We start from the raw sequence: 26122 nt of genomic DNA, 5'->3' as shown, positions 1-26122 counted from the left end.
GGGAGCATGTCAGAATCCATGAGGAAAGGCATCATCACCCTCATCTACAAGCGGAAGGGGGAGAGGGCAGAAATCAGAAATTGGCAGCCCATCTCACTGCTTAATGTTGACTACAAGATTCTGTCCAAAGTCACAGCCAGTCGAGTCAAGTCTGCTCTGGAGTTGGTGATTCACCCTGATCAGACCTGTACTGTACCCGGCAGGAAGGTCTCCGATAGCCTCACGCTACTCAGGGATACGATCGCCTATGTGCGGGACAGGAGGGTGGACACCTGCCTCATCAGCCTGGACCAGGAGAAGGCTTTTGACAGGATATCGCACACCTACATGATGGACGTGCTTTCCAAAATGGGGTTTGGGGAGGGAATCTGCAATTGGATCCAACTGCTCTACACAAACATCAATAGCGCAGTCTCAATCAATGGGTGGGAATCGGAAAGTTTCCCGATCCAATCTGGAGTCAGACAGGGCTGTCCTCTCTCCCCGGTCTTGTTTATTTGCTGTATTGAACCCTTTGCTGAGTATATTAGGAAGGATGCGAGCATAAGAGGGGTGACAATCCCAGGCAGTGGAGGCACTCAGGTCAAAACCTCCCTGTACATGGATGACGTCGCCGTCTTCGGCTCGGATCCGCTGTCCGTGCGCAGACTGATGAGCATCTGCGACCAGTTCGAACTGGCCTCGGGAGCCAAAGTTAACCACGGCAAAAGCGAGGCCATGTTCTTTGGGAACTGGGCTGACCGATCGTTTGTCCCCTTCACCGTCAGGTCAGACTACCTGAAGGTGCTGGGGATATGGTTCAGAAGGGCCAGGACGTGCACCAAAACCTGGAAGGAGCGAGTAGCCAAGGTACAACAAAGGTTGAGCATGTGGGGGCAGCGATCTCTCTCCATTGTGGGTAAGAACCTGGTCATCAGGTGCAATGTTCAGGTCTGGCCCTTACCCCACTCCTGTGCCGTGGCGGTCACCCGAGCCATTTTCCGCTTCATCTGGGGATCTAAAATGGACCGGGTCCAGAGGGACACGATGTTCAAATCTCTGGACAAGGGCGGGAAAAATGTACCCAACGTGGCCCTCATCCTGAATACCACCTTCGTGTGCGGCTGCATCAAGCTGTGTGTAGACCTCCAGTACGCAAACTCCAAGTGTCACTACGTGCTGAGGTTCTATCTGTCCCCGGTGTTGCGAAGGATGGGCCTGGTCACATTGCCGCGGAACGCTCCATGCAGTTGGACCGTGCCGTACCACCTATCCTTCGTGGAGCAGTTTCTGCGGGAAAACACCTTTGACCACCGATCCATCAGGCAGTGGTCTGCACGGAATGTCCTCAAGGCCCTACGGGAAAAGGAGACGAGGGATCCTGTCAGATGGTTCCCTGAGCAGACCGTCAAAGTCAATTGGCGGAATGCCTCATCACCAGAACTTTCAAACAAGCACCAAGATGTAGCTTGGCTGGTGGTGAGAAGGGCCCTCCCCGTCAGATCCTTCCAGCACGCCAGAAGTCTCGCCCCCTCCGCACAATGCCCCCGCGGTGGCTGTGGTGGGGAAGAGACGGTTGCCCACCTCCTCCTGGAATGTGTCTTTGCAAAGCAGATGTGGAAAGAGATGCAGTGGTTTTTGTCGAGGTTCATCCCAAGCAGCTCTGTTACACAGGAGTCTGTGCTCTATGGGCTGTTCCCAGGGACGCACACCGAGACAAACATCAACTGCTGCTGGAGGACTATCAATTCGGTGAAAGACGCCCTTTGGTCTGCCCGAAACTTGCTGGTCTTACAGCGCAAAGAGTTGTCCACAACCGAATGTTGCAGACTGGCACATTCCAATGTCCAGGACTACGTGCTGAGGGACGCACTGAAGCTTGGGGCAGCCGCAGCAAAGGCTCAATGGGGAAAGACCACAGTGTAAGGTTCCCCCACCAAGCTAAACTGAGGGGCTGGATCCATGGGAAACCCCTCGAACTGTATCGGGAAAATTTTCATTTGCTGTAAAATGTTAAAATGTAATTGGCATGACAAATGAAATGGAAGGGTTGTGAGGCAACTCATGATTGTAATGAAGCAAATGGACCTCCTTTGCACTGTTTGTATTTTTTGACTTGGTGCTGTTTGAAACTGGCAATATATTTTTTACAGATTTTTATGAATAAAGTATATTTTGCAAATAAAAAGTCAAAAGCCCTGTCTGACTGACAAGACATCTTTTGCTTTCAAGTGAGTGCTGAGTTTTTGGATGCGATGCTGCTCAAATGAACCCCCTGCTGGCCAGCAGATGAAACGGCAGAAGTGAAACAGTCATGTGCAGGCAGTTTTCAGACAGAAAAGAAGGCTCCTGCGCCTTGGTGGCAACATGTTAAATTGTAATCTACTTGTCAAGTTAAGAGCGCTACCTTCAGCTAATTGCTGCTTACTGCACATTTACTCCAAAATGACACACACTCCTTCAAGCCTGAATTGGACCAGCAACTTAAGGATGGTTTTGCTTTGTTTTATTTTCGACAGCTCTCCATGCTACCAGCTGAGCTATCAAAGGGAAGCAGCAAAAGTAGCTCTCTTTGCTGGTCAGTCACCATGTACCTTTGTCTGCTTGGGGGCGTTGTCTGCCGATTAATGCCACAGCTCTGTGGGACTGTTAGCTACCAGCTGCTCCCTGCAGCCTGGGCCAATGGTGTAATGGATAATAAAAACAAGAAATGCTGGAATCACTCAGCAGGTCTGGCAGCATCTGTGGAAAGAGAAGCAGAGTTAATGTTTCGGGTCAGTGACCCTTCATCGGTGTAATGGATAACATGTCTGACTATGGATCGCAGGTTTATGCAAACTTTGTGTTATGGCTTGGGACACCTCACAAGCTGACGTCTCATAAACTGAAGGTCCTGAACTCAATCCTCATGGAAAATGGGATTAGAATAGTTGTGCTTGATGGCCAGCACAGACACGATGGGCCGAAGGGCCTGTTTCTGTGCTGCATAACTCTATGACTCTGAGAAGGCAGCAAGTCTCGCACGGTGGTTTTTCCTCCACCCACCGCAGCTACAGCTTTCCGAAGCATTCAATGCTCTCCTGTAAGACATAACTTTCTACCCTTGACAGGTTACTCTACCGTTTGGATACAAGAATTATGAAATATAATGAGACAACACTCAAAACCCAAATCAAACACTAATGTCTTTACTAGGTTTGGTAGGAATATCAGTTAGCAATACAAAACACCTATTAATCACAAATACGTTAAAGAAGTTATACATACGATCATCTAGTGAGCAGGCACCACCTGTCAATCGTACTCTTCAGAAACTGACCACGTTGCCCAGCTGCAGCATCAAATCACTCTTTACAATAATATTTATACTGTTCTTCCTCAGGGTGAGTGTGGATGTTTCAATGACATACTGTCCCATAAACATCTACCTTAAGCTACTATTGTCCAATGAGGCATCTAATTCTTTGTTCAAACCATGGTGTTAGAATCAGTCTTGACGTTGTTTGTACACCTTCCTTAAACTTCTTTTCCTGGTCACACATTCCAGGGCCACCAAGATAATTAAACAATCAGAATCCCTCAAATTACTGACTTCTTCAAAATTGTTGCTTGGTGAATTAAAAAGAGTTAATTTGGTAAAGCTTTTAAAAAAAAACAAGTTATTTTCTCTGCATTTCAAAAGAGACAAACCCTGACATCATCAATCAATGTCAGCTTGTGTCAGTTTCCGGCAGTTTCCATGTAAACTCCACATCGTTAGGGGCGGCACAGTGGCACCGCAACCTCGCAGCTCCAGGGACCCGGGTTTGATTCTGGGTACTGCCTGTGCGGAGTTTGCAAGTTCTCCCTGTGACCGTGTGGGTTTTCGCCGGGTGCTCCGGTTTCCTCCCACAGCCAAAGACTTACAGGTGATAGGTAAATTGGCCATTGTAAATTGCCCCTAGTGTAGGTAGGTGGTAGGGAATATGGGATTACTGTAGGGTTAGTATAAATGGGTGGTTGTTGGTTAGCACAGACTTGGTGGTGTATCAATAATTTTTTTTTAAAATCACTTAAATTAGCTGAATCTTAGAATCCCCCAGAGCAGACATTGTGTCTCCGTGTTCTTTGTGGCAGACTTTGTGTCCAGTTTAATTTCTTATCAGACTTATCGAAACATAAAGGGTGGAATTTAATGGGCCCCCAGGAGATGGGCTAGAAGGTGGTGGCCCATTGAATAGTGACAGAAGGTGGGGTGGGGTGGTATTGCCTTCCCACCCAGAGGCTAATTGAGGCCCTTAAGTGGCCAATCAGTAGGCACTTAAGGGCCTCTTGCCACCGTCACTGAAATTACACCAAAAGCAGGGGGGAGGGCCTCCACTGCTTGGGCAATCTGTTGCCCAGAGAGGGCCCCTGGCGGAAAAGGCCACCCCTCCATTAATAGACCTTCCTGCTCTCAATGCCCACCCTCCCCCACCACATCACCAGTCCCTGCAAGACTAGCCCAGGCAACCCTGCCTCACTGACCTTGGGTCTGGGGCTCCAGTCCCAGGCCTGGTGCAGTACAGGCAGTGGCCACCCCTCCTGGTGGCACTGCTGATACTACTGAGCTGCTGCCCTCTAATTCGATGGCAGCTCTTGGAGGTGGGATCCCCATCCTTAAAGTGACGGGGACCCCACCGCTGGGCAGTTAATTGCCTGAGAGCCACTGAATTGTGTCGGGGTGAGGGTTGGGGGGGGGGGTCCAAAGGGCCAAGGCAGGGTTTGCCTCGCCTTTATGGCCTGAGGCCGGGATCCCCACTGGCTCAACTAAATTCAGCTAAACATTCACTAAGGTTCTAACCTCGTATCAAAGCAAAATACAGCTTTGAAGTGTGGCTGTTTGATGGTTTCAGCCCGATTTTATGACCCTTGGGCCTCTCAATCAGATGTATCATAGCCTGAAAGTGTTGTTTCCATCACAGTCCAGTAATTTTGTTTATCGGTGAAAAAGCAGCCTGCAGCTTTTAGCAGGTTATTTCACTTCAAAAAGTCTTTCTAACCTTGCAAAGCTTGCTGGCATAAAATTTGGAAGTTTTGAAATTCGGTCAAGTTATATCAAACCTTTATTCTTACACCTCGACGTTTCTGTGTGGCGATACATGGAAATACTTCAGAGGCAACCGGACTGTGTCTGAACAGTTGCCCTGAGCCAAAGGTAGAGTAGAGAATGCGGGCATCAATTCCGCTACTTCTCGCATGCAAAGCAACGCTCTACCATTTGAGCGAATTCCCCAATGAGCATGTGCATCTTAGCCTAGCTTGTTTGTCAGGAGGCCCTCAGCACCAGCCTTCACCTTGGTCCGTAAGCAGCAGGGAAATCCTGCTTTGGCTTGGCCGGCTGCGTCAGGCATTCAATGCTTTGCTCCAATCAGCATGTGCGAGCACCAGCAGACAAGCACCGGCAGAATTATGAAAACTAAGAAGAGCCCAAGTTATAGAAGGGAAGCGAAAATGCAGCACTGTCAGGGGTGCTGTTCTTTGGATGAGACATTAAATCAAGATCCAATATGTCTTCTCACCACTTCTTTTTGCAACTTTACACTTGCATAACTTGGATAAAAGCGAGGGGTGAAAACCACACAAAAGCTTCCCAGCCATGAAGAGAGTTAAGAAAAATAAACACACGCACATGCCACCATTAAATTTAAAAAGATTTATTTCAGTACTCAACATTTTTTGTTTTCTGATTCTCAGGTCAAATCAAAAAATCCACAAGAAAGAGAAAAATATAGCCAGATAGGCTAAGTACAAAACTCAACAGCAAATTTATATCACTCCATCAAACAGCAACATATGGTCAAACAAAGCAAGCTGGCGGTGATCACAATTCAGGTTGAGGGTGGGGGAATTTTTTTGCAATTTTCCATCTTTTTTGTCAAACAAATAACAAAGGATTTCTTGTAATTATCTCTCTTTATATATATATTTATATAAAATACATCAAAGCATGCTAAGCGTTTCATAAGGCAGGGGAAAATTGTAATTTTAAAAAAAATGTACACTTTTGTTGCAATTGATTTACATCATGTTGTTCTGTAGTGAGTTTACCTCAGCACTCGCGCTGTCCTTGTTGTCATGTTTTGGCGTCCAGTTGTTTTGCACATTGAGTGAGTCTTCATCTTTTGGACAAGTTTTTAATGAATCTTGAGTTTTATTTTGTCCGTTCGCGTCCTCCTGGAAATAGAATTGTTTCAAAACAAAAACAAGCCACACACACACATGGGGGGAAGAAGAAAAGAGAAGAGAAGGTAATGAATGGGTGAGTTGTTCTGGGAATGATGCACAATCACAGCAATCCCTCAGATCAGGTCTGAGAACGAGTAGCATCTGTTGCCAATCACAGCACATTTGGGAAATTCATGACCCAGGAGGGAAAGTGAGCAGCTTTTCTGCAGGGGTGGTGGGGTGGGGATGGGGGGGTCCAACAGTTTTAGGCAAGGGTCAATGTCGGGTTACATCCATTCCGAATGATTAACTAACTTAAAATAATTGAACCAATGACCAAGTGGCTGCCAGGTGGGATGGGTTATTGAATGACAGTGTGAGGAAGCTGGATTAGCACCAATAGAGATACATTTGGTAGCACAATCAATAGTGAAAGTAGATGATGGTGACTGGGAAAGGTTAGTACTAGTAACCCAAGGTTCCATCATATCGCCCACCACCACACTGATGACCTGACTGAGACAAGGTTATCAGCACACACCAGGAACCAACTGGGGCCTTGCTTTGTGCCTCAGCACACTTATCCTCTAATCTGTGGCTGAAGCGGTCAAGTGTGTGCATATTCAGAGTGTTATTCTAGCCATAGTCCCAAAGGACCAAAAGCATTTCTTCCCATCAGCGAGAGAGAGAGACAGTCAACAATGTATGCTGCAAGAGCACCACTCTTCAAGTGTAGGGCAAGGCAAGCCTCACCTCCATGAACGGCCACAGCCAGCATGGGGATTAAACCTGTGCTGTTGGTATTGTTCTACAGTATACTGTAACTGTCTAGCTATTGAGCTAACTGACCACCACCATTAAATACCCACTCCCTCCATGTACAGGTAACACCATACAAATCACTCACAAGCCGATGAAAAGCACAGAACAACATCTGCCAAATCCCGAAGTGGACATGTGGTCATTTCATTGAATGTAAATTGGCCAACATGGCAGCACGTGCTCTGTGATGACGTCATCGCATTACTGATGACATTACCGGCACTCTTCTGGAAACATCTGTGACAAACATTTCGAACCACAATGAGCAATTCACTCAGAAAATACTCTCTTCAAGACAAAGCATTTGGGGAAAGCTTTGTGTCAGTTCATAGCATTGTTGAAATTAACCACAGGAGGCCATTCAGCCCATCACTCCAGTGCTGGCTCTTCAACTGGAGTAGTCTGCTCTAATCCAATTTCCCTGTCGGTTCCCTGTAATCGTTTATGTTGTTCCATTTGAAATCCTTCTCCAATTCCCTTTTAAATGATGAAGCTCAATAGCTTCCTATAGTGAAGTGTTCAATTGAAGCAAAAATTATGAGGTGTATTGCAGGTGGTTGATCTGATATCACCTAGTTAGACTATCACCAAAAGTTCAAATTACCTCCTCCATGCTCTACTAGCCCTCACTATGAAAATATTCCTTCTCACCTCCCTCTTTGTTGTTCTATTATTCTTGTTACTGATCGACCAACCATTAGAAACAGCCTTTTACTATTTACCAATCTGAAACCTTTCATAACCATAAAAACCTATATATAAAACGAAAAAGAGTGGCTAAAGTAAACGTTGGTCCTTTAGAGGATGAGAAGGGGAATTTAGTTATGGGATATGATGAAATGGCCGAGGCATTGAACAGGTATTTTGTATCGGTCTTCACAGTGGAGGACATTAATAACATGCCAGTAATTGACAAAGAGACAAACGTAGGTGAGGACCTGGAAACAATCATTATTACGGAAGAGGTAGTGTTGGGCAAGCTAATGGAGCTAAGGATTGATAAGTCTCCTGGTCCTGATGGAATGCATCCCAGGGTACTAAAAGAGATGGCGGGAGAAATAGCAGGTGCACTGGCGGTAATTTTCCAAAATTCGCTGGACTCTGGGGTAGTCCCAGCAGATTGGAAAACAGCAGATGTGACGCCACTGTTTAAAAAGGGAGGTAGACAAAAGATGGGGAATTATAGACCGGTTAGCTTAACCTCTGTAGTGGGGAAGATGCTTGAGTCTATTATCAAGGAAGAAATAGCAGGGCATCTCGATAGAAATTGTCCCGTTGGGCAGACGCAGCATGGGTTCATGAAGGGCAGGTCATGCTTGACAAATCTTTTGGAATTCTATGATGACATTACGAGCAAGGTGGACAATGGGGACCCAGTGGATGTGGTGTACCTAGATTTCCAAAAGGCCTTCGACAAGGTGCCGCACAAGAGGCTGCTGCATAAGATAAGGATGCATGGCGTTAGGGGTAAAGTATTAGCATGGATAGAGGATTGGTTGACTAACAGGAAGCAGAGAGTGGGGATAAATGAGTGCTATTCTGGTTGGCAATAAGTCACTAGTGGTGTGCCTCAGGGATCAGTGTTGGGACCGCAATTATTTACAATTTATATAGATGATTTGGAGTTGGGGACCATGTGTAGGGTGTCAAAGTTTGCAGATGACACTAAGATGAGTGGCAGAGCAAACTGTGCAGATGACTGTGAAACTTTGCAGAGGAACATAGATACATTGAGTGAGTGGGCAAAAGTCTGGCAGATGGAATACAATGTTAATAAATGTGAAGTCATTCATTTCGGTAGGAGTAACAGTAAAAAGGATTATTACTTGAATGGTAAAAAGTTGCAGCATGCTGCTATGCATAGGGACCTGGGTGTCCTTGTGCATGAATCGCAGAAGGTTGGTCTGCAGGTACAGCAAGTAATTAGGAAGGCAAATGGAATTTTGTCCTTCATTGCTAAAGGGATTGAGTTTAAAAGCAAAGAGGTTATGTTGCAGCTGTATAAGGTACTGGTGAGGCCGCACCTGGAGTACTGTGTGCAGTTTTGGTCTCCTTACTTGAGAAAGGATGTACTGGCATTGGAGAGGGTGCAGAGGAGGTTCACTAGGTTGATTCTGGAGTTGAGAGGGTTGTCTTATGAGGAGAGACTGAGTAGATTGGGATTATATTCATTGGAATTCAGAAGAATGAGGGGGAATCTTATAGAAACATATAAAATTATGAAGGGAATAGATAAGATACAAGTAGAGAGGATGTTTCCACTGGCAGGTGAAGCTAGGACAAGAGGGCATAGCCTCAAGATTAGAGGGAGCAGATTTAGGACTGAATTAAGAAGGAACTTCTTCACCCAGAGGGTTGTTAATCTATGGAATTCCTTGCCCAGTGAAGTAGTTGACGCTTCTTCAGTAAACATTTTTAAAGCTAAGGTAGATATCTTTTTGAACAATAAAGGAATTAAGGGATACGGTGAGAGCGCGGGTAAGTGGATCTGAGTCCACGAAAAGATCAGCTATGATCTTATTGAATGGCGGAGCAGGCTCGAGGGGCTGGACGGCCTACTCCCGCTCCTAGTTCTTATGATCTTATTATGATCTAGTTCTCCCCTTAACCTTAACTTTTCCAGTGAAACAGCCCTCGTTTTTCTTCATTACTAGAATCTCTGGATGGTGGTATCATTCATTTCCAAATGCATCATTCAACAATAGAAATCATGTCAAAAGCTTCAATGTGTCATTTTACATATCATCAAGCTCCTCTCCCTCCCCCAAACTAAATTTGCTCTGCCCAAATGCTCCCACATGTAGAAAATATCCCTTTAAAAATAACATTCTATATTTTAAAAGCCATGGGATGATTAAGCAATGAAATCCAGAGGGAATGAACATGGGAATCACATCCCCAACTGTTCCCCAATCTCTAAGCTTGTGGGTTGAAGTCTTGACATGAAGATGAAAGTGGGACTATCTCATGGGGATGTGATGTCCCACTGATGTCACTACTTAGCTAGCTTGCTCTAGATGCTCTATATTAAAGCAATACAGTCAAACTCTGATAAATGCATCTCTCACTTCCCAAGGAACTTCATATTCTGTAGGGTAGGAAAGGGAAGGAAATTATTCCACTGGGATTCCACACACCCAAGGTCAATGGGATGTAGTTCTGTCCATTGGAATTTCATGCAATGAGAGTGAATGGGAGGAGGTTAGTCAATTACTATTTTATTCAATGGATTGGAATCAGAATGAGTTTGTTCTATTGGGGGTTTATGCAATGGGAATGGATGAAAAGGGTTTATTCCATTGTGATTCTAGAAAATGGGAATAAATGGGAAGGGGTTTGCTCCATTGGGATTCTATACAATCAGATTCGATGAGAGGGGTTAGTTCCATTTAGCTTCTGGACAATGGAAGTGAATTGGTTTAGATTTGTTCCATTGGATTTATAAACAATCAGATTGGATGGGAGGAGGCTTGTTCCAATGGGACTGAAGGGGAAGGGGTTTAGTACAATGTGATTCTAGATAGTGGGAGTGAATGGGACGAGGTTTATTGTATTGGAATTCTAAACAATGGGGGAGAACAAGATGGAATTTGGATTGAGATATGTGTTTATCTGGACTGTAGTGGCAGCTAAGCTGTTTTTATGACTACAGGGCAAGGTGAGCAAACGGATCTTATTATCAGTCCCTATAATGTGTAAGGCATTGCCCCCTTTTATTTTGGCCAATTTTTAATTTACTGCAATTTTAGAAATATTTATTATTCAATTAGCATTCTGTTCCATTAGAGAAGGACAAATACATGTCAATATGTATCATTTCACCAGGCTGCAGGCGGCAACATTCTGTAGATCAATATCAATTGGCTTTAAGATGTGACACTGATCACAGAAAGGTGACTACCTACTCATAAAAGTCAAAAGCCTGCATTTCAGAAGATCTGAATTTGCTTTCTGGTCCTTTATTTTCTCTTTTCTCTTAACACTCTGACTGTTCCTGGGCAGCCCTCACATTTATCCACATTATACTGCATCTGCCACGCATTAGCCCACTCACTCAACTTGTCCAAATCAGCCTGAAGCCTCTCTGCAGCCTCCTCACCCTCCCACCCAGTTTTGTGCCATCTGCAAATTTGGAGATATTACATTTAGTTTCCTCATCTAAACCATTAATATATATTGTGAATAGTTGGGGTCCTAGCACCAATCCTGCGGTAGCCCACTAGTCACTGCCTACCATTTGGAAAAAGACCCATTTATCCCTACTCTTTGTTTCCTGTCTGCAAACCAATTTTCTATCCATCTCAATACACTATCCCCAGTCCCATGTGCTTTAATTTAACATGCTAATCTCTTATGTGGGACTTTGTCGAAAGCCTTCTGAAAGTCCGAATAAACTACATCCACTGGCTCCCCCTCATCAACTCTACTAGTTACATCCTCAAAGAACTCTAATAGATTTGTCAAGCATGATTTCCCTTTCATAAATTCATGCTGACTCTGTCCGATTCTACAACTGTTCTCTAAGTGCTCTGCTGCAAAATCTTTGATAGTGGACTCTAGAATTTTCCCTTCTACCGACGTCAGGCTGACTGGTCTATAACTCCCTGCTTTCTCTCTACCTCCCTTCTTAAATAGTGGGGTTACATTAGCTACCCTCCAATCTGTAGGAACTGATCCAGAGTCTATAGAATCTTGGAAGATGACCACCAATGCATCCACTATTTCTAGGGCCACTTCCTTAAGTACTCTGGGATGCATACCATCAGGCCCTGGGGATTTATCGGCCTGCAATCCCATCAATTTCTCCAACACCATTTCTCTACTCATACTGATTTCCTTCAGTTCCTCTCTCTCACTAAACCCTGTGTTCCCCAACATTTCTGGTATGATATTTGTGTCCTCCTTTGTGAAGACAGAACCAAAGTATGTATTCAGTTGGTCAGCCATTTCTTTGTTGCCCATAATAAATTGCGCTGTTTCTGACTGTAAGGGACCTACATTTGTCTTCACCAATCTTTTTCTCTTCACATACGTATAGAAACCTTTACAGTCAGTTTTTATGTTCCCTACAAGCTTGCTCTCGTACTCTATTTTCCCCTTCTTAATCAATCCCTTGGTCCTCCTTTGCTGAATTCTAAACTGCTCCCAATCCTCAGGTCTGTTGTTTTTTCTGGCAAATTTGTGTGCTTCTTCCTTGGATCTAATGTTATCTGTAATTTTCCTTGTAAGCCATGGTTTGGCTACCTTTCCCGTTTTACTTTTGCGCCAGACAGGAGTAAACAATTGTTGCAGTTCATCCATGTGCCCTTTAAATGTTTGCCATTGGATATCCACCGTCATCCCTTTAAGTAACGTTTCCCAATCCGTCATAGCCAACTCATGCCTCATACCTTCGTAGTTTCCTTTACTATGATTCAGGACCCTAGTCTCAGAATCAACTACGTCACTCTCCATCTTGATGAAGAATTCTATCATATTATGGTCACTCATCCCCAAGGGGTCTTGCACAACTAGATTGTCAGTTATTCCTCTCTCATTACACAATACCCAGTCTAGGATGTCCTGTTCTCTAGTTGGTTCCTCAACGTATTGGTCCAGAAAACCATCCCGCATACACTCCAAGAATTCCTCCTCTATGGTATTGTGACTAATTTGATTTGCCCAATCTATATGCAGATTAATGTCACCCATAATTACAGATGTTCCTTTATCGCATGGGTCTCTAATTTCCTGTTTAAGGCCATTCCCAACATCACCACTACAGTTTGGGGGTCTATATGCAACCCCCACTAACATTTTTTGCTCCTTAGTGTTTCTCAGTTCTACCCATACAGATTCCACATCGTCAGAGCTAATATCTTTCCTCATTATTGCGTTAACTTCCTCTTTAACCAGCAATGCAACTCCACCGCCTTTTACTTTTTGTCTGCCCTTCCTCAGTACTGAATACCCCTGGATGTTCATTTCCCATCCCTGGTCACCTTGCAGCCATATCTTCGTAATCCCGACTATATCATACCCGTTTACATCTATTTGCTCGATTAATTCTTCCACTTTGTTGCGAATGCTCCGTGCGTTAAGGCACAAAGCCTTGCAGCTTGTCTTTTTAACATTACTTGTTCCCTTCACACTATTTTCCACTGTGGCCCTGTTTGATTCTGGCCTTTGATTTCTCTGCCTATCACTTTTCTTATTCCCCTTACTGTCTTTTGTTCTTGTCTATGATCCCCCATCCTCTGACTCTTTGCAAAGGTTCCCATCCCCCTGCCATTTTAGTTTAAACGCTCCCCAACCACTCTCGCAAATAATCCCCCTAGGACATCAGTCCCAGTCCTGCCCAGGTGTAACCTGTCCAGTTTGTACTGGTCCCACCTCCCCTAGAACTGGTCCCAATGTCCTAGGAATCTAAAACCCTCCCCCTTACACCATCTCTTCAGCCACGTATTCATCCAATATATCCTGCTATTTCTACTCTGACAAGCACATGGCACTGGTAGTAATCCTGAGATCACTATCTTTGAGGTTCTACTTTTCAGCTTACTTCCTAGCTCCCTATATTCTGCTTTTAGGAAAAGCAGGAACAGATTACTGAGTTGGATGATCAGCCATGATCACAATGAATGGTGGAGCAGGCGCGAAGGGCCGAATGGCCTACTCCTTCTCCTATTTTCTATGTTTCTATTTGCTTCATGGGGGAATACTACATCTATACATGTGTATAGTGTGTAGTGGTAGTGTTACTAACTTGTAAACTGGAGGCTTCGACTAGTAATTCAGAGAACATGAGCTCTAACCTTACTACGGCAGTTTGAAAATTTTAATTTTCAAAGAAAATTTGGAGAAAAAAATCTGGAGTCAATAAAAAATTATGAGGAAGTTGTCAGATTGTCATAAAAAATCAACAGCTTCACCGATGCCCTTTAGGGAAGAAAACCAGCCGCTGTTACCTAGTCAGGCCTATATGTGACTCCAGTGGTACACTAACGTGACTGATTCTGAAATGGTCGAATAAGCCATTCAGTTGTATCAAGCTTCTACAAAGAAGAAGGCTCACCATCACCTTCTTTGGGCAACTAAGGATGGGCAATAAATATTGACCTTGTCACTTGATACCCATATCCCTAGAAGGAAGGAAAAAACTCCACATGGCAGCAAGCTTTGCATTCTTGCCACTCTTTCACTGAAATAAAATCAGATGAGCAGGGCAATCTTTACAAAATTTCACCCCCCCACCCCCACCCTCTTGAAACCGTTTCCACTGCCCACTGTCCCTACTAACTTATCCTACAATTCAATTACTGTTTAGGAGAGAATCCTTCTCCTGACTCCAAGTTTCTTTTCCCAAAGCATTGCTTTAAAAATCCTCAAATTTCCATAGGTGATTGGAGAGGGACATTTTTCTGATGTAAGATCAGATTTGCTCTGGATGGCAGGTAGACTCTGCTTCTAGCTGCGGGATCACAGGCATTTAGAAAATACACAAGTAAAGAGATTACCTGACATATAATATTATCATAGTAAGCCAACGCACGGGAATGGGGTAAAACATTAGATGAAGTGGTGCATAGTTTTCTTACATTTGCCTGGGAGCCCTCAGCAATGGTGGAGAGAGAGAAATTGTCATTATGTTGTTCCAGCTGAGGCCTGTATTTGCTGAAAAACAAAGCAGAATGCTTCATTTAATGTATTATATTAATATCTAGTACCTTGAAGGACAGACATAAAATCTCACCTGTAGATTATGGTGATCTTCCCTCGATGCACAATTGCAATTGCACCTTTGTTCTTCTGATCCGTTTATAATCTTTCAATTCATCAGATGAGGAATGTTCGTGCTGCAAATGGGAGAACTTCTCATTGCACGTACCCAGGGTCAATATCAAACACTCCCAGGGCAGGTACAGCATGGGTTTTATACAGAGTGAATTTCCCTCCACAGTATCTCATCAAATTCTCCCAGGGCAGGTACAGCATGGGGTTAGGTACAGAGTCAAGCTCCCTCTACACTGTCCCATCAAACAGTCCCAGGACAGGTACAGCACAGGGTTGGATACAGATGTTATAGTGAGGTCTCATCCATTTTCCTATATAGATCATTAAATAACCCTTGGCACTCTTTGAGGGATCACCAAGGGAGAAAGGGGTCCATGAGAGTTGCAGGGAGAGGTGTGGCAAGCTGCTGGAGGAGTGTTAAAAAAAAGGGTTTATATAATTTCCCACTATAGTATCTCATCAAACTCTCCCAGGGCAGGTACAGCACAGGTTAAATACAGAGTAAAGCTCCCTCTACACTGTCCCATCAAACTCTCCCAGGCCAGGTACAGCATGGGTTTTATACAGAGTGAATTTCCCTCTGCAGTATCTCATCAAACACTCCCAGGGCAGGTACAGCACGGGGTTAAATACAGAGTAAAGCTCCCTCTACACTGTCCCATCAAACACTCCCAGGGCAGGTACAGCGTAGCTTATAAAAAGAGTAAGGCTCTACATCATTTGTGGTGCATTGACAACTGGGAAGTGATGTCATAGTGGTCACTAAAGATTGACAACTACCTAAAAGTTACCTTGAAACAGCTCAAAATCGACATTGATAAGTGGGAACAACTTGCTCAAGTTAAGAAAGCATGACAAAAAAAGCATTCACCAAGGTACTTCCTATGATGAGGCTTGTCACATTGCTGATGCTGAATGTAAACGTCAGTTGACTAAGTCGAGCTTGAAAAGTCCACAGATTGAGCGAGGCCATGTTCTTTGGGAATTGGGCCGACTGATCCTTTCTTCTCTTTACCAGCAGGTCAGACTACCTGAAGGTGCTGGGGATACGGTTCGGAGTGCACAAAAAACTGGAAGGAGCGTATAGCCATGGTAAATTATAAACTGAGCATGTGGGAGCAACGTTCTCTCTCCATTGTGGGTAAGAGCCTGGTCATCAGGTGTGAGGCACTGACATTGTTACTGTATACAGCACAGGTCTGGCCCATACCCCACTCCTTTGCCATGTGGTCACGCAAGCCATCTTCCGCTTTATCTGGAGATCAAAAATGGACCATGTCCACAGGGAGATGATGTTCAAACCTCTAGATAAATGGGGAAAAAACGTACCTAACGTTGCCCTCATCCTGATGGGCACCTTTGTGTACGGCTGCATCAAGCTGTGCCTAGAACCCCTGTACACAAACACCAAGTGTCACTACATGCTGAGGTTCTATCTGTCCCTGGTGTTACGAAGGATGGGTCTGGTCACATTGCCGCGGAACGCTCCATGCAGTTGGACTGTGCCATACCACCTATCCTTTGTGGAAAAGTTTGTGCAGAATCCATCAGGCAGTGGTCTGCACAGAATGTCCTCAAGGCCCTACGGGAAAAGGAGATGGTGGATCCCATCGGATGGTTCCCCGAGCAGACTGCCAAAATCATTTGGCGGAATGCCTCATCACCAGAACTTCCAAACAAGCACCAAGACGTAGCTTGGCTGGTGGTGGGAAGGGCCCTCCCCGTCAGATCCTTCCTGCACGCCTGGAATCTTACCCCCTCCGCATGCTGCCCTTGAGATGGCTGTGGTGGGGAAGAGACCATCCACTTCCTCCTGGAATGTGCCTTTGCCAAGCTGGTGTGGAAAGAAATGCAATGGTTTTTGTTGAGGTTCATTCCAAGCAGCTGTGTAACACAGGGCTCTACAGGCTGTTCCCAGGCACACACACCGAGATAAACATCAATGGCTGCTGGAGGACCATCAACTCGGTGAAAGACGCTCTTTGGTCTGCCCAAGACTTGCTGGTCTTCCAATGCAAAGAGTTGTCCACGACCGAGTGTTGCAAACAGGCACATTCCAAGGTCCAGGACTACGTGCCGAGGGATGCACAAAAGCTTGGGGCAGCTGTTGCAAAGGCTCAATGGGGAAAGACCAATGTGTAAGGCCCTCCCGCCATAGCTTACCGAAGGGCTGGAACCCCTGTAAAACCCCTCGGGCTGTATGCACCAAAAATGTTTTTGCTATGTAATGCAAATGTACATTGCATATAAAATGGAATGGCAAGAGTTGTGAGGCACCTCATGTTCTGTATCAAAGGAATCTGATCTCTATTGTACTTCCCGAAATCAAAGTGATTCCTGACAACGCAGCGGCCTATGTACGCCAAGCTGCGCACATATGCAGCTACATCTTGCCAGGACTAAATGGCGCATGCGCGGGATGACGTCATCGCGCAGCGCCAACGTCATCACATATCCCGATAAAGCGTCATCAGGTCTCCAGCCTCCCACTCGGCTGCAGGAAGCGGCTGAATGGGAGTGTTTGAGGCTGGAGCTCGATCCCCATCACTCGCTCCCGCCCCACTAGCCACTCTCCCCCCTCGGCAACTCGCTCCAGGCCTCGACGCTTCCTGCCCTCAGCTGCTCACTCCAGACCTCACTGCTCCCACCCCATTTCCCGGCTGATTGTTCCCCATTCTTCGCTTCACGCCACCCTGCTCTCCGGCTGCTCGGTCCCCGCTTCCCCTCCACCGCCCCACCCCCAGCCGCTAGCTCTAGGCTGCGCCACTTCCCTCCTCTTGGCCACTCGCTCCTACATCACCCCATCATCCCTTGCGGCCCACCTTGCTTCTTCGGGCGGAGCGTGGAGAATGATCAAACGTGGAAGCGAGTGGCTGAGAGGAGGGAAGCAGAGCGGCCTATAACTAGCAGCTGGAGGGGGAGGGGAGGGGGGTTGCTGGGAATGAGCGACAGACCGGAGAGCGGGGGTGGCACAAAGCGAGGAACAATCGGCCAGGGGAGTGGGGAGGTCTGGAGCAAGCGGCTGGGGGGGGTGGTGTGGGGAGAGGAAGCAGCCGGTAGGGAGGAGGGTGAGAAAGCGACTCGCTGAGGGGGAAGAGCGGCCAGTGGGGCGGGGGCTAGTAGCTGCATTCGGGTGAAATCAGTCCTGGTCAGTCATATAAACAAATCACAATAATGAATTGTCAACACATTTTATACTCTGCCCAATTTTCTTTTCCATCGATCAGGGTGCCAATTCACTATCTTCCAATGGAAATTAAATCATAAAATTCCTTTTGTATTTCATAGGATTATTGGAATATTAAATGGGTCTGAGGATTACAGATAGTATCCTACACAGTTACATATTACTGGGCTTCCATCCACCTTAATGTAATGTTCGTTTACTAGAACAATCTAGCCATAAGCATTTCCTGTGATAAATTGAGCAGCGCCATCTTTAATCCTGGCAGCTGTCTGAACGTCGCAGACATTGATGTTCCAGTTGAAGAGCCTGTATTTGTGCATGTGCAAGTTCTGCACCACCCAGTAGTTGCGTTGTCAGCAAACGCAGTCTTCTAAAATGTTTAATTTGAGCTGTTTTGTAATTTAAAAAAAAGATTTTTCAGAATAAAGTATATTTTTTGAAAAAAAAACTTGACAAGTCAACGAATTGTCAACCTGGTATATCCGGGATGCACTGATCACTCTGCAGATGCTCATTCTGAGCAAGAGTTGGCCTCATAAGCCATCAAAGAACTCACTGGAGAAAATGAGATGATATTCCGATCTTCTTCAATGTTGAATAACAATTGATATATCAGCCAGCTGTCGACAGTGGGGCAACAGAGCTGGTCCAGTCTGTGCCAGGCCAGCCAATCCCAGGGCCAATACAATCAGTCTCAGTCCTCCTGGTCTGAGCAGGAGATAATCTTCCAGGATTCTTGCTCCTGATGTAGGTCACCAACCCTCCTGGATTTTCCTGGAATCTCCCAGAATTATAGATTAATCACATATAAATGAGGGCCATTTGGAACTAAGTGTGAGAGGGCAGACAGTACTCATGGAGCTGTACCCCAGCATGAATCACTAGAATAGATGTTGTCTTTGTGCGATAGTGTCAAATGGGTCAGTGGAAGTAAAAATCAGGACAGATGTAAAACGAGCTGTCTACTCGCTATCACCCATTTTACAGCATCGCATAATGTCAAGCTCCACCACAGGGCCTTTGAGGGGAGAGGGGAGCAAAAGAGAAGGGAAATCAAAGATGGAACAGAGCAAGTTTAGTTTCAGTTTCTTTCAGAGCCTGGAATGGAAGAGAGTTGGGGGCTCCTTACCTGGCAGGGGAGAGACCATGATCAGTGGCCTTTGATCCTGTTCCAGATAGGTTTTGAGTAAAATGGCTGTAACCAATTCTAGAGCTTCAGGCCAGGGAGCGCGTAACACTGTTCGGTTGGTGGTGAAGGACAAGGAAGGAGATGCACCGTTGACCGTTCCTTCTTCATCAAGAAAATCCTCATTGACTGCTGTCAATGATATTTTGATGTGACGGTCAAGAATGGAGCGGGATGCATCATGTTACTGAAGGTGTTCAAGGAGAAGGGAAACCAGGCACCGCTGTCCATCCTCACAGTGGAGCCACTCTTCACGCTGCTGTCACAACATGACCGGGTGGTGACAATTCACCTCTACAACCCCCGTGTTCCTGTCGTGGATGTACTCACCTTTCTCGCCAGGTACGTCGAGGTGGCCGGCAGCAGCACTGATGTCAAGGACCCATTTGGGATTTGGACCAGCAAGCGGCACGTCAAGGTGACCTTGAAGGTCGATGCCAACGGAGCCATCATCCACCCTCCCTCCAGCTTCGCGATCAAGGGAAGTCGAGGCTTCGCGGTCTATGCGGGACAGCCCAGAGTTTGTCACACCTGTGGCGAATCTGGTCACTTGGCAGCTAACTGCAGCACAGTCGTCTGCAAGAACTGCAAGAAGGAAAGCCATCAGACCAAGGACTGTAAGCAGAGTAAGTGCTGCAACCTGTGCGGTGAGGCAGGTCACAAAACCTGGCCCAAACGCTGTCTCAGTTATGCTCAGGCAGCAAGGTCCAAAGAAAGGCCAGGAGAAGGAACAGTGAATGTGTCTGGTGCTGGGAAGGAGACACGCAACCCTCTCCGCAGCGAGGAAAGTCTACCTGCGAAGGAGAAAAAAGGGGAGGCAGCTGAAACCAGCGACCATACACCTACTCTGTGCCCGGAAACCCCTCCTCTACAGACAGAATCAATGGAGGAAGTGGCAGCAGATGCAGAAGCACGCCAGTGGCAAGTGACACAAAGGAAAGCCACAAAGAAAAAGCCTCCACAAACGGAACAGGCCACCACCCAAACCAGTGGCAAGAGGAGGCTACCATCTGAGACAGACTACAGCAGCTCCTCCTCACGGCACCTGCAAAAGAAGTGGCAGAACTCAAAGGAGCCGGAAGATAAAGCCCCCCAGCCCCCGGGCACTGGAAGCTGTGATGGGCCCAGCGCGCCCCAAACCCAAAGTACCAAACCTAGCAACATGTCCCGCACATCCCAGCTCCGGGACACCGAGATCAAAGAAGCGTCAGGCGCTCCCCAGCTCCGGGAAGCCGGGAGCAGTGATGTTTTCGAGGAGGAACAGAGGGGAAAGATGCCAACAGCAGAGGACAGCCCAATCCTTGCTGCCTAGAAGACCTCCCCGATGTCACCCCAGTGGAACAAACCCTGCAATGAGAAACCAGGAGGGGTTTCTGAGCCCAACGATCGTGAAACAGCTTGTGTACACTATGGGTAGCAGGAACATACCAAAGGACTGGGACTAACAAGGACAAATGGTATGGGAAGCAACAACTAACTTAAAAATGGGTATAAAGATTGCTTCAATTAACGTGTGTAGCATTAAATCCACTCTGCGATGTGTTTCAACTTTAAACTACCTCGCCAAGGTCAAAGCCGACCTACTGTTTCTGCAGGAGTGTGGAATACCACACCTCAGCACCTACAGGCAATGGTGCGATGGTGGTCCCACAAGCCATCGATCTGGTCAGGGGGTAATGATTGCCGTTCCTCTGGCCTGGGTATTCTGTTGCGGGGAGGTAACTTCACCATCTCCAAAGTTAAGGAGGGGGTGGGCGGTCGCCTCCTCGTAGCAGATGTAATGTACAACAACGCTCCACTCCAGTTGATCAACGTGTATGCCCCAGTTCAATGCAGCGGGCAGCTGACCATCTTCCAGCAGCTCCCACTGCTGCTGGTGACGTCCAGGCCGGTCATTCTAGACTTCAACTGCATCATCGACGCAGCTGGACGATCCGGTAGTGACGACAGCAAATTGGACGCTACGTCCAGATTCCTAATGGAAACAGTAAAAGATGCCAAGCTGCACGACGTCTTCAGAAAACCTGCAGACGGAGCGCAGCGTAGATACACCTAGTTGTTGACCCTTTTCCTTTGTAGGGTATCAACTGATGTGACGGACAAAGATACACTGTAAACCAAAATCTCATATAATTTCACTTTATTCGTACTAAAATCACTTAAAGCATACAAGTGCTTGCTTACTTCTCAAACTTTGCGTGTACTTTTACTCTGCTTAATTATTACTGATTACAATAAATCACAAGACTCACGACTTGGACTTAAATACTACCCATGAGAGGCAAACTGGCCAGGCTCCTTCCGTGCAGTCGTAGTCTTCTCTGAGTATCGAACTCAGGTCTTCCTTCACGATGATTGATCCCAGGTTGTCACTCCCGAGGCTTCGGACCCTCCCATTTTTATATGTTTTTTCAAGAAGGCTACATCACCCAGGACCCTCATGATCCTGAGATCATCTCTCCAAATGTCTTGTAAACAGGATACATCTGCCCCATTGTTCCCTTATCCATTCTTGATATAGCATCCTTGATAACCACAAAGACTAGCAACCCTTGATGCCGAGGGTCTGCTCAGTCAGCAGTTTAGTTTTGCTTCCTTCTTCAGGACAGATTGACCTTTACAAAACCACGACCTCAGCTCTTCTCCTTTAGCAAATCTGGTGTTTGTATGAGGTTGGCTTCTTTTCCCATTATGCTTTGTGGAGACTTGACATTAGCCTCTGCTGTCTACATGGTCAAGATCGGACAGGTCTGCCCATTCCAGGATTGACTTCCTGTTTGTGTCCCGTGCTGTCACGGTCAGATCCATCGATGTCAAGCCAGTGTTCTTCTCCGACCATTGCCTCTTACTGGCCGACTGTCACTTACAGGATGACAAGCGGGTTGGCAGGGGGACATGGAAGCTCAATGCTACACTGCTAACCCCAGAGAATGCTGAGGAACTCAAAAGGGATTACAAAGGTTGGAGAACCGTGAAACCCCTCTTTGAGTCTCCAGTTCATTGGTGGGAGGCGATCAAGGAGAACATCAAGAGGTTCTTTATCCACAAAGGTGTTCAGAGGACGAGAGAGAGAGACAGAGAAATGTCCCGACTCCAGAAAAGTATGCAAAATCTGCTCTGGCTGCAGTCAATGGGGATCAAGGTCAAGGAGGGCCTCCATGAGGTGAAGAGCCAGCAGGCCTCGCTCTTTACCACGGAGGCCTCCAAGATCATCTTCCGGTCCAGAGTCTGCCCCGTTGAGCAGGATGAGACGTGCTGGCGTTACTTCTTCCAAAAGGTACACAGAGAGAGCTCTGTTATCAGCAGCCTGATGGAAGAGGATGGCTCGGTAACGTCTTCGCATTCTGACATACTAAGGATCAGCAAATCCTTTTATGCTGGGCTGTATGACGCGAAGCCCACAGACAGCAGAGCCTCCCAGTCCTTCCTGTCATCTATCACAGAGGTCTTAGATGACAGCATGAGGGAGAGACTGGACAAGCTGCTAACTCTGGACGAGCTGACAAAGGCCGTCAGGTCCTTCGAGATGAATAAAACTCCCGGAAGCGACGGCTTACCGCTTGAGTTGCATTCGGCCCTGTGGGACTGGGTCGGCCCAGACCTGCTGGAAGTATATGAGAGTATGCTCCTGGCCGGCAGCATGTCAGAATCCATGAGAAAAGGCATCATCACCCTCATCTATAAGCAGAAGGGGGAGAGGGCAGAAATCAGAAATTGGCGGCCCATCTCACTGCTTAATGTTGACTACAAGATTCTGTCCAAAGTCATCGCCAGTCGAGTCAAGTCTGCTTTCGAGTTGGTGATTTTCCCTGATCAGACCTGTACTGTACCCAGCAGGAAGATCTCTAATAGTCTCGCGCTACTCAGGGATACGATCGCCTATGTATGGGACAGGAGGGTGGACACCTGCCTCATCATCCTGGACCAGGAGAAGACTTTTGACAGGATATCGCACACATACATGATGAACGTGCTTTCCAAAATGGGGTTTGGGGAGGGAATCTGCAATTGGATCAAACTGCTCTACACAAACATCAGTAGCGCAGTCTCAATCAATGGGTGGGAATCTGAAAGTTTCCCAATGCAATCTGGAGTCATACAGGGCTGTCCTCTCTCCCCTGTCTTGTTTGTTTGCTGTATTGAACCCTTTGCTGAGTCTATTAGGAAGGATTTTTTTTTAATTCATTCATGGAATGTGGGCGTCATTTGCTAGGCCAGCATTTATTGCCCATCCCTAATTGCCCTTGAAAAGGTGGTGGTGAGCTGCCTTCTTGAACCGTTGCAGTCCATGTGGGGTAGGTACATCCACAGTGCTGTTAGGAAGGGAGTTCCAGGATTTTGACCCATTGACAGTGAAGGAACAGCGATATAGTTCCAAGTCAGGGTGGTGTGTGACTTGGAGGGGAACTTGCAGGTGCAGGTGGTGATGTTCCCATGCATCTGCTGCTCTTGTCCTTCGAGGTGGTAGAGGTCGTAGGTTTGGAAGGTACTGTCGAAGGAGCCATGGTGCGTTGCTGCAGTGCATCTTGTAGATGGTACACACTGCTGCCACTGCGTCGGTGGTGGAGGGAGTGAATATTTGTGGATGGTGTGCCAATCAAGCGGGCTGCATTCTTCTGGATGGTGTCAAGCTTCTTGAGTTGCAGGAGCTGCACCCATCCAGGCAAGTGGAGAGTACATCTGCAGGAAGTGTACCCAGTTGCAGCTCCTCACAGACCACATGGATCAGTTGGAGCGGCAACTTAATGCACTTAGGAGCATGCAAATGTGGCAGGGGGGTGGGGACCAGAGCAGTAGGACAGCAAGTGAAATAAATGAAGGGGAACTAGTAAATAAGGCCAGTAAGACTAAGAGGAAGAGCAGGCAGGGAGATGTTGCGGAGAACAGCGGGACTGGTGGTCTGAAGTGCATTTGTTTCAATGCGAGAAGTATAACAGGTAAGGCAAATGAACTTAGAGCTTGGATTAGTACTTGGAAATATGATGTTGTTGCTGTTACAGAGACTTGGTTGAGGGAAGGACAGGATTGGCAGCTAAATGTTCCAGGATTTAGAAGCTTCAGGCGGGATAGAGGGGGATGTAAAAGGGGTGGGGGAGTTGCATTACTTGTTAAGGAGAATATCACAGCTGTACTGCGGGAGGACACCTCGGAGGGGTCATACAGCGAGGCAATATGGGTGGAGCTCAGGAATAGGAAGGGTGCAGTCACGATGTTGGGGGTTTACTACAGGCCTCCCAAAAGCCAGCGGGAGGTAGAGGAGCAGATATGTAGACAGATTTTGGAAAGATGTAAATGTAACAGGGTTGTAGTGGTGGGTGATAATAACTTCCCCTATATTGACTGGGACTCACTTAGTGCTAGGGGCTTGGATGGGGCAGAATTTGTAAGGAGCATCCAGGAGGGCATCTTGAAACAATACGTAGATAGTCCAACTAGGGAGGGGGCCGTACTGGACCTGGTATTGGGGAATGAGCCCGGCCAGGTGGTCGAAGTTTCAGTCGGGGAGCATTTCGGGAACAGTGACCATAATTCCATAAGTTTTAAGGTACTTGTGGATAAGGATAAGAGTAGTCCTCGGGTGAAGGTGCTAAATTGGGGGAAGGCTAATTATAACAATATTAGGCAGGAACTGAAGAATTTAGATTGGGGGCGGCTGTTTGAGGATAAATCAACATCTGACATGTGGGAGTCTTTCAAACGTCAGTTGATTAGAATCCAGGACCAGCATGTTCCTGTGAGGAAGAGGGATAAGTTTGGCAAGTTTCGGGAACCTTGGATAATGCGGGATATTGTGAGCCTCGTCAAAAAGAAAAAGGAAGCATTTGTAAGGGCTGGAAGGCTAGGAACAGACGAATCCCTTGAGGAATATAAAGACAGTAGGAAGGAACTTAAGCAAGGAGTCAGGAGGGCTAAAAGGGGTTATGAGAAGTCATTGGCAAACAGGATTAAGGAAAATCCCAAGGCTTTTTATATGTATATAAAGAGCAAGAGGGCAACCAGGGAAAGGGTTGGCCCACTCGAGGACAGAGAAGGGAATCTATGTGTGGAGCCAAAGGAAATGGGCGAGGTACTAAATGAGTACTTTGCATCAGTATTCACCAAGGAGAAGGACTTGGTGGATGATGAGCCGAGGGAAGGGAGTGTAGATAGTCTCAGTCATCTCATTATCAAAAAGGAGGAGGTGTTGGGTGTCTTGCCAAGCATTAAGGTAGATAAGTCCCCAGGGCCTGATGGGATCTACCCCAGAATGCTGAGGGAGGCAAGGGAAGAAATTGCTGGGGCCTTGACAGAAATCTTTGCATCCTCATTGGCTACAGGTGATGTCCCAGAGGACTGGAGAATAGCCAATGTTGTTCCTTTGTTTAAGAAGGGTGGCAAGGATAATCCAGGAAATTATAGGCCGGTGAGCCTTATGTCAGTGGTAGGGAAATTATTAGAGAGGATTCTTCGGGACAGGATTTACTCCCATTTGGAAACAAATGGACTTATTAATGAGAGGCAGCATGGTTTTGTGAAGTGGAGGTCGTGTCTCACTAATTTGGTTGAGTTTTTTGAGGAAGTGACAAAGATGATTGATGAAGGAAGGGCAGTGGATGTTATCTATATGGACTTCAGTAAAGCCTTTGACAAGGTCCCTCATGGCAGACTGATACAAAAGGTGAAGTCACATGGGATCAGAGGGGAGCTGGCAAGATGGATACAGAACTGGCTCGGTCATAGAAGACAGAGGGTAGCAATGGAAGGGTGCTTTTCTGAATGGAGGGATGTGACTAGTGGTGTTCCGCAGGGATCAGTGCTGGGACCTTTGCTCTTTGTAGTATATAGAAATGATTTGGAGGAAAATGTAGCTGGTCTGATTAGTAAGTTTGCGGACAACACAAAGGTTGGTGGAGTTGCGGACAGTGATGAGGATTGTCAGAGGATACAGCAGGATATAGATCGGTTGGAGACTTGGGCGGAGAAATGGCAGATGGAGTTTAATTCGGACA

General features: G+C 46.5%; 1 protein-coding gene across 1 annotated transcript in view; it reads right to left on the bottom strand.

Annotated features, from left to right (window-relative positions):
• Positions 1-6018: 6018 nt before the first annotated feature.
• The window catches only part of LOC137370257 (chondroitin sulfate proteoglycan 5-like), a 143489-nt gene continuing 123385 nt past the window's right edge, over positions 6019-26122 (bottom strand). Inside the window, exons 4-5 of the mRNA XM_068032634.1 lie at positions 14484-14640; positions 6019-6174 (exon numbers count right to left, since the gene is read on the bottom strand). Of these exons, the coding sequence (XP_067888735.1) occupies positions 6019-6174; positions 14484-14640 (313 nt within the window). The remainder of the gene's footprint in view (positions 6175-14483; positions 14641-26122) is intronic.

Source organism: Heterodontus francisci, chromosome 5 (assembly GCF_036365525.1).
Source record: "Heterodontus francisci isolate sHetFra1 chromosome 5, sHetFra1.hap1, whole genome shotgun sequence".
In the NCBI taxonomy this organism is placed as follows: Eukaryota; Metazoa; Chordata; class Chondrichthyes; order Heterodontiformes; family Heterodontidae; genus Heterodontus; species Heterodontus francisci.
The sequence above is the reverse complement of the archived record's forward strand: the minus strand, read 5'-3'. Positions and strand labels throughout refer to the sequence as shown.